The 12148-nt window shown below is 49.2% G+C and overlaps 1 protein-coding gene across 2 annotated transcripts in view; it reads left to right on the forward strand.

Annotated features, from left to right (window-relative positions):
- Positions 1 to 353: 353 nt before the first annotated feature.
- The window catches only part of SREBF2 (sterol regulatory element binding transcription factor 2), a 49015-nt gene continuing 37220 nt past the window's right edge, over positions 354 to 12148 (forward strand). For both annotated transcript variants that reach the window (XM_036297805.1, XM_036297806.1), the window contains exon 1: positions 354 to 601. In XM_036297805.1, the coding sequence (XP_036153698.1) occupies positions 514 to 601 (88 nt within the window). In that variant the 5' untranslated portion in view covers positions 354 to 513. The remainder of the gene's footprint in view (positions 602 to 12148) is intronic.

Genomic DNA, 12148 nt, shown 5'->3' on the forward strand with positions numbered 1-12148 from the left:
TGGCTGGGGGGAGGGGTCCGACCAGCGGGCCCGAGGGGAGCGTGTTAACCCTTCAATTCCCGGCGGATGGATGGACTAGCTTGCGGAGCAGACCCCACGGAAAAGAGAGCGGCTCCTTTAAACAAGGAGAAGGAGGTTGGGCTGAGGACCCGGAGGCTTCCCTTCGCAGTCCCTACCAGACCGCGAGGGGCGTGGCCTCGCTATGCAAATCGGAGCTGCTGATCGCTGACGCGCCATCACCCCACGCGCCGCTCGCCGCGCCGATTGGCTACGCCGCGCCTGGTCCCATTGACAATAAACAGGGGTGCGCGCGGCCTGGAGGCGGGGCCACGGATGGGGGCGGGGAAAATCCCGCCCCGCCCCTCCTGCGCGGCGCAGACATGGCGGAGGGTGGCACCGGTCGGTGAGGCGGTACCGGGCGGGGGCTGTCGGGTGTCATGGGTGGTGGCGGCGGCACCACCCTCGCGTGTCCCTGAACAGGCCGGCAGGGAGGCCTCTGCGCCGAGCCGGACGATGGACGAGAGCGGCGAGCTGGGCGGTCTGGAGACCATGGAGACGCTCACGGAGCTGGGCGACGAGCTGACCCTGGGGGATATCGACGGTGAGTGGTGGGTGGGGGACTGGGGTGCGGGGGCGTGCGGGGAGGAAGGGGTTACGGCGGCGCGCGCGGGTGCGCTTGCGCCCCCCGCCCGGAGTCCCGGCTCGCGCGGGAAGGGCCGGCGCGCGCGGCCGCCCCGCGGCGTCCCAGGCTTTCCGGGCGCTGCGGGTTTGAACCCGAGCCCGGCCGCTCCGTTCCGACAGGCCGTGGGGTGTGCTCCGGGCGTCGCGCGGCCTTTCGCGTAGCGAGGGTCGTGAGGCCGGGAGCGCGACCGTGGCCTGAGGAGAGCGCGCGGCCGCCGCCTCCCTCGCGCGCCGACACGCGCCGCCCCAGGCCCCCTCGCCCGCCGCGCCGCGTTGCACCTGTCACTCCGCCCCGCCGCGGGGGCGGCTTTGGATTCCCGGGCGGGCCCTCGGCTCGGCGCCCCCAGCCCTGGCTTCTGAGCTGGACCCGCGAGGGGTCTCCGGAACTCGGGAAGCCGTGGGCAGCGGGCGGCTGCCAGAGCGAGTTGCTGATGAGACGGGCGGCGGCGGCGGGTATGGGAGCATCTCTGCGGAATGAAGACGCGGGCTCTCCTGCTGTCGCGCTGCACAGGGAGTTGAGCAGCAGGAATTTTGAGTTGTGGCCCCGCGGGCACAGGCAGGGGAGCGGGTGGCCTTTGGTCCAGCAGCCTTAACCGTGGGAGAGCTGGCGGGGGCCCGGGGATCCTCTCTTTCGATGCTCTCATGTTGTTACTACGGGAACCTAAAGTTTGGAAAGAATCAGCGACCTGCCCAAGGTCACCCAGCTGTTTACAGAGCCCAGTTCCTGGGCCAGTGTTGCTGTCTCTGCTTCAGGCTTCCACCTGACCCTTGAGGGTGAGAAGTCCAATGAATAGGTTAGTAATTGTGACTCTCAACAGTTGGACTGTTCTGATGTTCTAGGCTCCAAATACTTTATATTGTTTCACTTACTCCTCACTACAATCCTACAAGATAGAGATTCTTATTCCTCCTATTCTTCGGAAAACTGAGTCCAGGAGTTGTTAACGTGGCTAAGATCAAACCTTAAATGCTCCAGAACATTCTCTCAAACAGTAACTCAGGTGCACTGTGCTCCTGACTTTCCTGTCCAGGATCTCAGTGCAGCCTTGCAGGCAGGAATGATGGTTCCATCCCCATTGTACAGATGAAGAAACCGAGGTAGCAGAAGATCATCTCCAAGGGGAAGAGATCATTGGCAGCAGCTAATTGGAAAGGATCAGTTTCCCATTTTGCTTCTATAACATTTTACCCTTGGCCTGTCCTTGCTTTCCCTTTTTGGTCATCTGGGCAGCCTGGTAAGACCTTTAATTGAATCACCAAGTCTAACCACAGTCTTTTCTACCAAGTGCTCCTAAAACAGAGATGGATTAACAAATGGGGGAGGCCAGTATTTGAAACTTGACACGGGCAGCTAACATGTGTTGAGCACTTCCATGCCAGGTATTCTGTTAAATACCATAAACATTAATGTTCTCAATTCTTAACAGGTCGAGACTACCATTATACTACTCTCATCCCCTCTCATGGATCCTGAAATACAGCCCAAGGCATTTTATTAATTTACCCAAGGCCACGCAGCGCGCAAAAAGTATGCCTGAAGCTGCCTACCAGGGGGCTCTCACATAGAAATTTATGTCCATTTTGCATTCCCATTCCATAATCGATCCCTATTTGTCTTAATCTATAATGTGTTAAATTACCTAGTGGTTAAGTATTAACTTTATCTCTGTAGATTTCTGAGTAAATTGGACATTCTGGAAGCTACCACAGCGGTTCAGTGGTTTCATAGGTCTCCATTCCAGATTTGGGGGAAAGTGGCTCCCTGTCTTTAATTGGTCAACAAGTATTAAAATGCCTGCTGTGGTTTTTGAGCTGTTAGGGAACATGAAAGATAGGGAAGACAATTTTATGGCCTCATGGAACCGGAGATGAATTAACAATAAAACTGCAGTGCTGAGTATAGAACAGCTCACGGGTGCACAGAGCAGTAAGTGAAAGTTAGCATTGCGGAGCTTGAAGGCTGGCTTACCAGGAAAACTACACCGAGGAAGTGGCCCTTCACCTGGGCCTTGGAGGACAAGATGGGTTGGGCAGGCTGAAGGCCAGTGGTCTGCGAGTACAGACATCCCTGAACGTACCCCAGTTCCACCTCCAGAACCTCAGCACTACCTTGTAGGGCAAGAGCCTTTGTTTTGTTCATGCTGTATTTGCGCCTAGAACTAAATATTTGTGGAATGCCTGAATGAATTCAGGACCTTGGACTGGGCAGGATTCTAAGTTGTACCAGACACAGTCCTTGAGGTTGAGTTAAATCGGGAGCCAATCAGATGAGGAGGAAGAGACTGGGTGTAGATACATATACTGTTGTATGTGTGTGGTGGGGGAGAGGGGATGCTTGCAACCTTGAGAGCTCATACCTGCTCTAGGAAAGGCAGGCAGGTGAGCAGAATCCTTTGGCATTGTCGGCCCTGCTACAGTCCACAAGCGTATGGGCCCAAGGAGGCCATATCCATTCAGTCATTAAGCACATCTCTTGAGTGGCTTCTAAGTACTCCTATGATGGACAAAGTGCGGAGGATAGCTGACTAACTTTGAACAAGACATTCAAAGTCTCTTCTCTTTCCAGAAACTTTAGTTCTTGAGGGAGGAAACAAACTGAACAAATAAAATAAATGACACTGTTGTGTCATGGCTCTATGAAAATAAAACGGGTCCATCTTATAGAGAGTGACTGGTAACCAAATTTGGACTGAGTAGGCAAGTGAGGAGTCTCAGAAGAGAGAGCAGCATCTTAAGAGATGCCCAAGGCTGGATTTTTGTGTGTAGTACCCAGATTTTTAAACATTGGCCCAACGAAGCATGTGAGTTAGTTGATCTCCAGGGCCTTGTCCTACTGCCTAATGCTCTGTGGTCACAGGCCAACCAGGCCTCTTAGGCTAGGGTGTCTACAGCACTACCTTTGTGGTAGGTATGTCTATTGAGACAGGGCCTCGGGCTTCATGATAAGCCAGGTCTTCTGGAAAGACAAAGGCAGGACTGTCTTCCCCTGGAATAAGGAAAGGCACAGTTGTAGAGGTTTTATTTTGCTTGACCCAAAAGGATGGGTGGCGGAAGCAGCATGATAAAAATGTGAAAGGAGAATGATAAAATCAACGATTACGAGTAATTTATTGAAATATATGGTATGTATAAGGAAATAGTAGAAGGTATGTTCTGAAAGGTGAGTTGGAGCCAGATTGTGGGGAGCCTTCATACCAGACATAGATGGTTTGTGGAGTGTAGGGAGGGTTTTCAAGTGAGGTGATGGCACATTAATCATGGATTTTAAGGAAATTCAACTGTGGTGATGGGCAAGGAAGATTGGAGTCAGGGAAGTCAATTAGGAGGGAACTGCAGCCATCGAGGTGTGAGGTAATACTAAGAGGGTGATGGGACATGGATAAGAAGTGGCTATTTTCCAAGTTGCTAGATGTGACGGGACGTGCCCTCAGAAGGCGTGGCCCTGAAGACAGAGCAGAGGTGGAATTCTAAGATCCCCAACAAGGCTTTGACCCGGGCATTGGGAGGGTTCAGAAGCCAGTAGGAAGAGCTGGTTCGAGGAGATGAAAATTTGTCTTAAATGGGCTGAAGTTAAGATTCATGGGGATCATCCACTAGGACAGTGGTCGGCGAACTCATTAGTCAACAGAGCCAAATATCAACAGCACAACGATTGACATTTCTTTTGAGAGCCCAATTTTTTAAACTTAAACTATATAGGTAGGTACAGAGTTATTAACTTAATTAGGGAACTCCTAAGGCTTAGGAAGAGCCACACTCAAAGGGCCAAAGAGCCGCCTGTGGCTCGCGAGCCTCAGTTTGCCGACCACTGCACTAGGAGATGGGAGGCAGATATCAGGAGAAGGTCAAACCTGGGGATGGGGATGGAGGAGTAGTGACTGTTGAGTTGAGGATAGAAGTGGGAGGAGATGGAACCGGCTGTCAGATCAGGTGAGGGGAGTGTCATACTGATGGAAGGTGAGCCTTTTGAAGACTGGTTCATGGGTGATGGAGACAGTGCTGCGGAGGACAGCAAGGATGACCGGCCATGAAAGGGGTTGGGGATCTGGCATTAGGAGGTTGACCGCTGACAGCAGTCGGATAAGTGAGTCTAAGGCTGAATAAACCAGAAGGGCGTCAGGAGTGAGTAGATGATAGACAAGTAGAGGCAGCTGTTCTCTTCAGAGAAGGTTAAAGAAACTTCAGCGACCTAATCTACTTACATTAAACACTCGATTTTGTGGACCTTGAGTTAATGGACTTCAGATTTAAAGGACAAGATTTCCGGTCCATATGTCATATGTGAAAATTAACACACTGTCACCCAGCTGGAGTGGCTCAGTGGTTGAGTGTTGACCCTTGAACCAGGAGGTTTCCCGGTTAGATTCCTAGTCATGGCACATGCCCGGGTTGTGGGCTTGATCCCCAGTGTGGGACGTACAGAAGGCAGCCAATCAATGATTTTCTCTCATCATTGATGTTTCTATCCCTCTCTCACTCTCCCTCTCTCTCTAAAATCAATTAAAAATTTTTTTTTAAATTAACACCCTGTTAATTTTTAAATGCTTTTAACCAAGGTTTATTTATAATTACATTGACAGGTTATTTTTTGTTATTAATTCACTATTATTTTTAACAAATTTTAGTGAATAGGCCATATGTTAGAAAAAACACTGTAGTAATTTAGCCAAAATAAATAAATATTACATACTAGAGGCCCGGTGCATGAAATTCGTGCATGGGGATGGTTCCTAGGCCTGGCCAGTGATTGAAGTGCAAGCATCTGACATGGAAGGACAGGTCCCAGCTGACCTCTGGGCCCTGGGCAGCACCTGGGCCCCTGGGCCTCCGGGCCCCCCTCCACCTGAGTCATGGTGCCCAAGTCCCCACACAGAGATGCGTGGTGAGTGCAGCCGGATGCCCCGGGCTGGGGTGCAACATGGGCCTCTGGGTTGCCCAGCAGCACCACACAGAAGGCACTCTCCCGGCTGGCCTCGCAGACTGGCTCCTGTGCGAACCCACGGGGAGCCCGACCGGCCCCTGCAGTCCTGGCAGCTGTGGCCTGGCTCACCCGGAAGAGGCCATGCAGGTGCAGGGCAGGCTATGGCGTGATGGTGGGGCAGGTGAGCGGGCAGCACCAGGCCAAGACAGATGCGATTGGTCTGGCGCTGCCTGCTCACCTGCTCCACCATCTCACCGTGGTCCCGCTCGCTCTTGTCAGGGCCCATCGGGCCGGCAGCACTTCCATCACTGCCCACTGCAAGTGCCTTGTTGCCCCTTATGCCCACCATGTTCCACGCTGCCCCCTGGTGGTCAGTGCACATCATAGTGAGTGGTCGAACTCCTGGTCGAGGGGACAATTTGCATATTAGGCTTTTATTATATACGATTGGCAACTATAGTCTACATATTTAAATCCAAGAGTCACTGCTCCTAAACAATGTTCAGCAAATGATTAGGACGTGATCACACCACATTACTCTGGGTGATTTGTTCCGTTGTGTGACGGGACTTTCTGCAGCAGTTTTAATGCGTGATATCGATAAGTCATGTGCATTTGTTTACTCGCAGTGATTGGTGAATGCAGGCATTTACTAGACCTACTCAGTATAAGTTTAAAATTACAGTAATGCATACAGAAAACTTTTCTGTGAAATTAAGCTTTTCATACATATTTAATTTTAATTACACAAATGTATCTACTTAAGTAAAGACAGGTAAACTATTTTGTCAATTTTTTAACATACACATTTGGAAAAACCTACTTAATTATATAACAGAATTTTGGCTTTAACGGATACCTCCTCACCTGAATTAGTCTGTTATATCGAGATTTTACTGGATTTGCCTGCTCTGGACATTTCATACAAATGGAATCATAACAATATGTGGCAAAATGTTGTTCGGGTCTATTCGTGTTGCTAGTGTTCCTTTGTATGGATACACCACGTTTTGTTTATCATCCATCAGTTGATGTACATTTAGGTTGTCTCCACCTTTTGGCTATTATAAATGAAGCTGTTAAGGACATTTGCATACATGTTTTTGTGTAGATGTGTTTTCATTTCTCTTGGGTAGATCCTCTACATTTATTGTTGCTGTTTGTATTTTCCTAGGGCTTTATAATGGCCTGATTTATTCACTTGATTACCTCCCATGTTCCCATAACTAATTCAACCCTGAATCTTAGGACAGAAACTCTCAGTATGGTAGGCAATTCCTTTGATTCCCCTTGTTGATCTCTTTCCTGGAGCCCTCCCTCTTTTACCCCGTCTGATGATGGTTGTCCAGGTCTGCTGTCCTGCACTTACCCTAACCACTCTTAGCATTCCCCGGGGACGATGCTGAAGCCCCTGTTCCCTAGTTCTTGTGTTTTCACTCCCCTGTTTTTTGATGGAACACATCCTCCAGTAGCTTCCTGAGCAAGAGTACATTGGAGATAAATTTTGGGGGACCTTGCCTATCTAAAAAATAACTTTATTCTACCCTCACTCCAATCTGATAGTTTGGCTGAGTTTAGAATTTTAAGGTTAAACATAATTTTATATCAGAATTTTGAAGGCACTGCCTAATTGTCTTCTAGCTTCTAGTAGTCAAGAAATCTGATACCATTTGATTCCTGATCCTTTATGTGTGACCTGTTTTCTCCTCTGGAAGCTTGTAGGATCTTGTCTTGTTCTGAAGTCCACGATGAGGTACGCTGATGTGACTGAGCTGTCAGTCACTGTCCCTACTTGATGGGCTCTGGAGGGCTCACTGTATCAGATACTTGCATTCATGCCGTCCTGCTGGTAGCACACCCAGCACCCCAGCCTGCGAGGAACTTCCAGTCCCTGAGCCTTCTGGTGGCACTGTCTGGGTCCCTGCTGGCTTCTCCCTGCAGTCACTACCCTCTTTGGCAGAGTCCCCAGACAGTACCTGGCACTGAGGCCCTCTGTAAAGGGATGTCTAAGGAAAAGGAAGCATTTGAAGTGCAGGGTGTTGGGTGGGTCCCAGCCTGAGTGCCCGCATCACTGGAAAGGTTGGATTGGCCAACCCAGTGAGCCAGGAGTGAGAGTTGGGGAGGGTGTGGCTGGCATACCCCTGGGAGGCGGAGGTGAGGAGCAGGGTTAGAAACTGACTTCCCCTTTTTCCAGTGAGTCATCATTTGGAAAAACTCAGTGAGGTGAAGCACAGATCTGCTTTTTAGCCTTTTTCAAGACATCAGCTTTGTTTTGACATTTGAATGTATCTCACTGTTGCTAATGTTTGTTTAGGTTGAAAGAGCTGCTGTTACAGCTTATTTATTTCCCACCCATTTTTAGCTCCTGATCTCATCCAGGTCCCTTTTCTGGGATTGCTCAGACCACCGAACCAGTTTCTTCTCCTTCCTGGGTCGGCCTGGCCTCGCCCTTGGCAAACATTCTTCACGTTCACACCCAGGCCTTTGGCCTAATGTTCTTCAGTGCTGCTGCCTCTCGCTGAAAAGGCTTTTGTTGTTCTCATACTCGGTTCACGTCTTCACATTTAAAAAATAGACACTTTTTTTTTTTTTTTTTTTTTGCTAATCCTCATCCGAGGATATTTTTCCATTGATCTTTTAGAGAGTGGAAAAGAGAGGGAAAGTCAGAGAGAAACATCGATGTGAGAGAAACACACCGATCGGTTGCCTCCCGCACAAGCCCTGACCAGGGCCTGGGCCAGGGAGGAACCTGCAACCAAGGTTCGTGCCCTTGACCGGAATCAACCGAGAACCCTTTGCTCCACAGGCCGACGCTCTATCCACTGAGCCAAACTGGCTAGGGCTAAAAAATATATACATTTTTACTTCTCAACTAGATCTTTTCTCTTCTCAATTTTGTAATTAAATATAAAGAGGTTCTTAAGCAACTTGATTCAAATAGCACTGAATATCAAATTGTATCCTTCTGGATTCTGTCTGACCTTTGTGAATGTGCACACAAATTGTTACAGTTTCACTTACAGGTTGCTACATGTTGAAACAGTTGAGGTATAATAGCCATATAATCTTACATGATCCATGTGAAAGGCAAATGCTTACATATCCATGTCTCTGTGGGACACTTGTATCATTTGGAGTTTTTCATCAGCATAAGGACTGTTGCTCTGAACACGCATGAGCAAGTCACCTTGGAGTTGGTTCATCGGTGTGTGTTTCCCAAAGAGGACTCTTCAAGCCAAGAGCTGGGTTACAGCTCTTTCACACTGCAGCTGTTCTCTTTCATTTTTAATGCCCTTTCAGTGCTATAAATTACAGTGTTAAGTGGGACTTATGACTTGGAAAATATTTAATTTTTTTTAAAAAGGTAATACATTCATGTAGCAAAATAAAAAACATTAGAAGGTACTGGGGAGTCTTGCTACCAGCCCTATCCACCATCTGTTTAGGGCCCACAGCCCTCACCTCCTCACAAGGAATTAATTTTTTATTTTACCTCCTTCAGAACTTAATGCAAATACAAGTAAATAACGAGTATGGATTTTCATGTTTTGCTCCTGCCCTTTTACACAAATAGGTAGCATTCTCTAAGCTTTGTTCTCCTGTATCTTGCCCCCTTTTTCACATAAGACTATATCTTAGAGATCTTTCCAGTTCTTTTCACTGCTGCATGGTTTTCCATCAGTCCCTTTATGGTGGACTTTTGAGGGTGTTTCCAAAAACAATGCAGTGGCGAATAGCTTTGTAAATTCATCATTTGGCACGTGTAGGTGTAAGTGCAGGATAAGTGGCGGGCAGTGGGATTGCTGCATGCGTGTATTTGATAATGAATGTGGGACCACTTCATCTGCATCCTCTGCAGGCATACCGTCCTTTATCCTGAGGTGCATCCGTGTTCTCTAGGTCAGTGGTTCTCAACCCTCTGGCCCTTTAAATACAGTTCCTCATGTTGTGACCCAACCATAAAATTATTTTCGTTGCTACTTCATAACTGTAATGTTGCTACTGTTATGAATCGTCATGTAAATATCTGATATGCAGGATGGTCTTAGGCGACCCCTGTGAAAGGGTCGTTCAACTGCCAAAGGGGTCGCGACCCACAGGTTGATAACCGCTGCTCTAGGTGAATGAGACTCATCTTTCCTTAGTTATTGACTGACTTGTCTGCAGTCACCTCTTCTTTTCCATCCTTCATCAGGTTTTGAAATCACAGTGTAGGCAGCACCCACCATGTGCCCAGCACCATGTCTGGTCAGACCCACAGTTCAGATCCCCCCCCAGAGGCCTGTTTTGTGCTGGGCTCTGCAGGGCAAGGTCCCTGCCCTCACGCTGTGGGTGTGGCCCTTCACCTACATGGTCTCCTATGTTTTGCTTTTAATCCTTTCTCCAATTGAACGGTACGCTACAGATGAAGAAACTGAGGCCCAGGTCACACAGCTACCTGTCCAACTCCAGAACACACATACTTTCCCTCAACCCCGCGCCACAGCCCTGCCTGGTATGAGCGAGCTTCTAAATTGTAAACACCAGGCGGTGTGGTGGGCTGAGGCTAGAGAGGCCTGGGAGGGTCTGCTCCTTGTGGTCACTTCCCCTGCGCCCCGTAGCACTGCTCTGAGCCTCAGCTTCCGCCGTAAGGTGGGGCTGGGCCTGTCCACATCGCGGGTGCTGCGAGACTCCAGTGAGCGAAAACACGGAAGGAAGAGGGCAGGAGCTCACCTCCGGCTGTGTCTGAGAAGGAATGAGGAACTTCAGTTTGCAGGTTACTCTTTAGGACCAAGGGGCCTTTTTCTAGAATACAGTTTTGGGGTGTTTATTTTTCCCTTTGAAAGGGCTTTTGTGGGCGTGGGTGAGATACAAAGGAGCAGTCACAACGTGCAGGGTACATGTGTTCCGCTTCTGGACCACAAGATTCAAGGGTTAAGCTTTGTTGACACGATGGAATTTTTTAAAGAGTAGCAAGGTTTTAGCAAGGTCCCAGAGACTGGGACTCAGGGTAAGGCTCCCTGGGGAACCTCTGTTTAGAAACGAATCTTAAACCATTGAAGGGCTGGCAAACGAAAACAGAGCTCTTCCTACACCTCTTAGGCCTTTGGAATGGCTAATGAGGATGTGTCTAGATGTCTAATATCTAGCTCCCGCGTCTGGCCCTGTGGAACTGGTCTGTTGGGTTTGGGCTGGTTGGAGCAGTGATGAAATTCCGGCTGCAGGACCAGATGTGGAACTGCCTTGTTAAAGTGGCGTCTGCTCCGCTCAGGCGCTCGCCACCCACAGCAACAGGGAAGTCCTGCTTCTTCCTAAGTGTGGACAGTGCAGTGAGGCCGCGAGTCCTGATACTCAGGTCTTCCTCACAGGGCTGTGAGGCAGATGCTCGATTTTTATCCCCATTTTGCAGATGAGACACTGAGACAGATAAAATGATTGGCCTGAGGTTTCCTATGCAAATGTGGCATCAGGAGTTGAACTTGGGCATTCTGACATGGGATCCCCTACTCATTCCTGCCCATCTAGGAGCCTCTGGTCTGGTCAGAAGTTGTTTTAAAATTTTTAAATTTAATTTAAAAAGTTAACCCAGTTCAGCTTGAATGCATATCCACTGTATCCCCAGCACAGCGCTAGACTCTCTGGGGTATAGACATGAACGAAACAGTTCTGCCTTTCATGATACAAAGCAAAGTACAACAGGCCATAACAGAGGTACAAGCTTCAAGGTTTTGGAGCACAAGGAAGGGAATTAGGAAAAAATTCACAGGGACTTTGGCATTGAGCTGAGTTGTGATGGGTGAGTGAACAGAATTTTCTAAATGAGAAGGGGTAAGATATTCATTTTGACAGAATTGGACCAAAATTTGGAATAATTTGGCATGTTCTGGGATATGTGATTCATTGTGGCCAGAGTACAGTATAGGGCAGAAGCTTTCAAACTTTAAGTGCCTAAGAACCCATCAGGGTGCCCCCCAAAGCTCTGGATCTGGAAGGTCTGGGAGTATCTGGAGAGGCTCCCAACTAGTGGGAGGCAGGATCAAAGAAGGCTTTTTGTGGAGGAGGACCTCATAGCTGAGGTCTGATGGGTAAAGGAGGTAGGAGAGCGGAGCCGTGTTCCCTGGAACAGCCCTTTCAAAAGGACTGGCCCAGCCGGGCTCAGGGAGGGGGTGGGGCGACTTGCCGTCTGCACCTTGCTGGACATTTCCCGGTGCTGTGGGTTCTCAGACTTTCCTTTGCCTGCGATACCCCCCTCTCCCTCTGACTCCCAAGACTCTCTTCATCCTTCTCGGCTCAGCTTCCACTGCCCGCAAGATTGACGAGTCCTTTCTCTACCCCCTGGCAGCCCTTTGGGGGAGGCACTTGTCGGTGTCTGTCCTTTTCACAACTCCACCTAGTTGGTTGGGTTTGTCTGTGTTTTCTGAAATCGGGAGGTGGGAAGGAAACTAACACTTTGGAGCCCTTGCTCTGTGCTGGGTCTACTCAGAATCCTCCAGCTCCCAGCCGTCGAACCCAGGGCTGGGTGGATGTTTGCAGCATGATTTAATAACCTGCATTGCAAGTATTATT

Source organism: Myotis myotis, unplaced genomic scaffold, assembly GCF_014108235.1.
Source record: "Myotis myotis isolate mMyoMyo1 unplaced genomic scaffold, mMyoMyo1.p scaffold_m19_p_3, whole genome shotgun sequence".
Lineage (NCBI taxonomy): Eukaryota > Metazoa > Chordata > Mammalia > Chiroptera > Vespertilionidae > Myotis > Myotis myotis.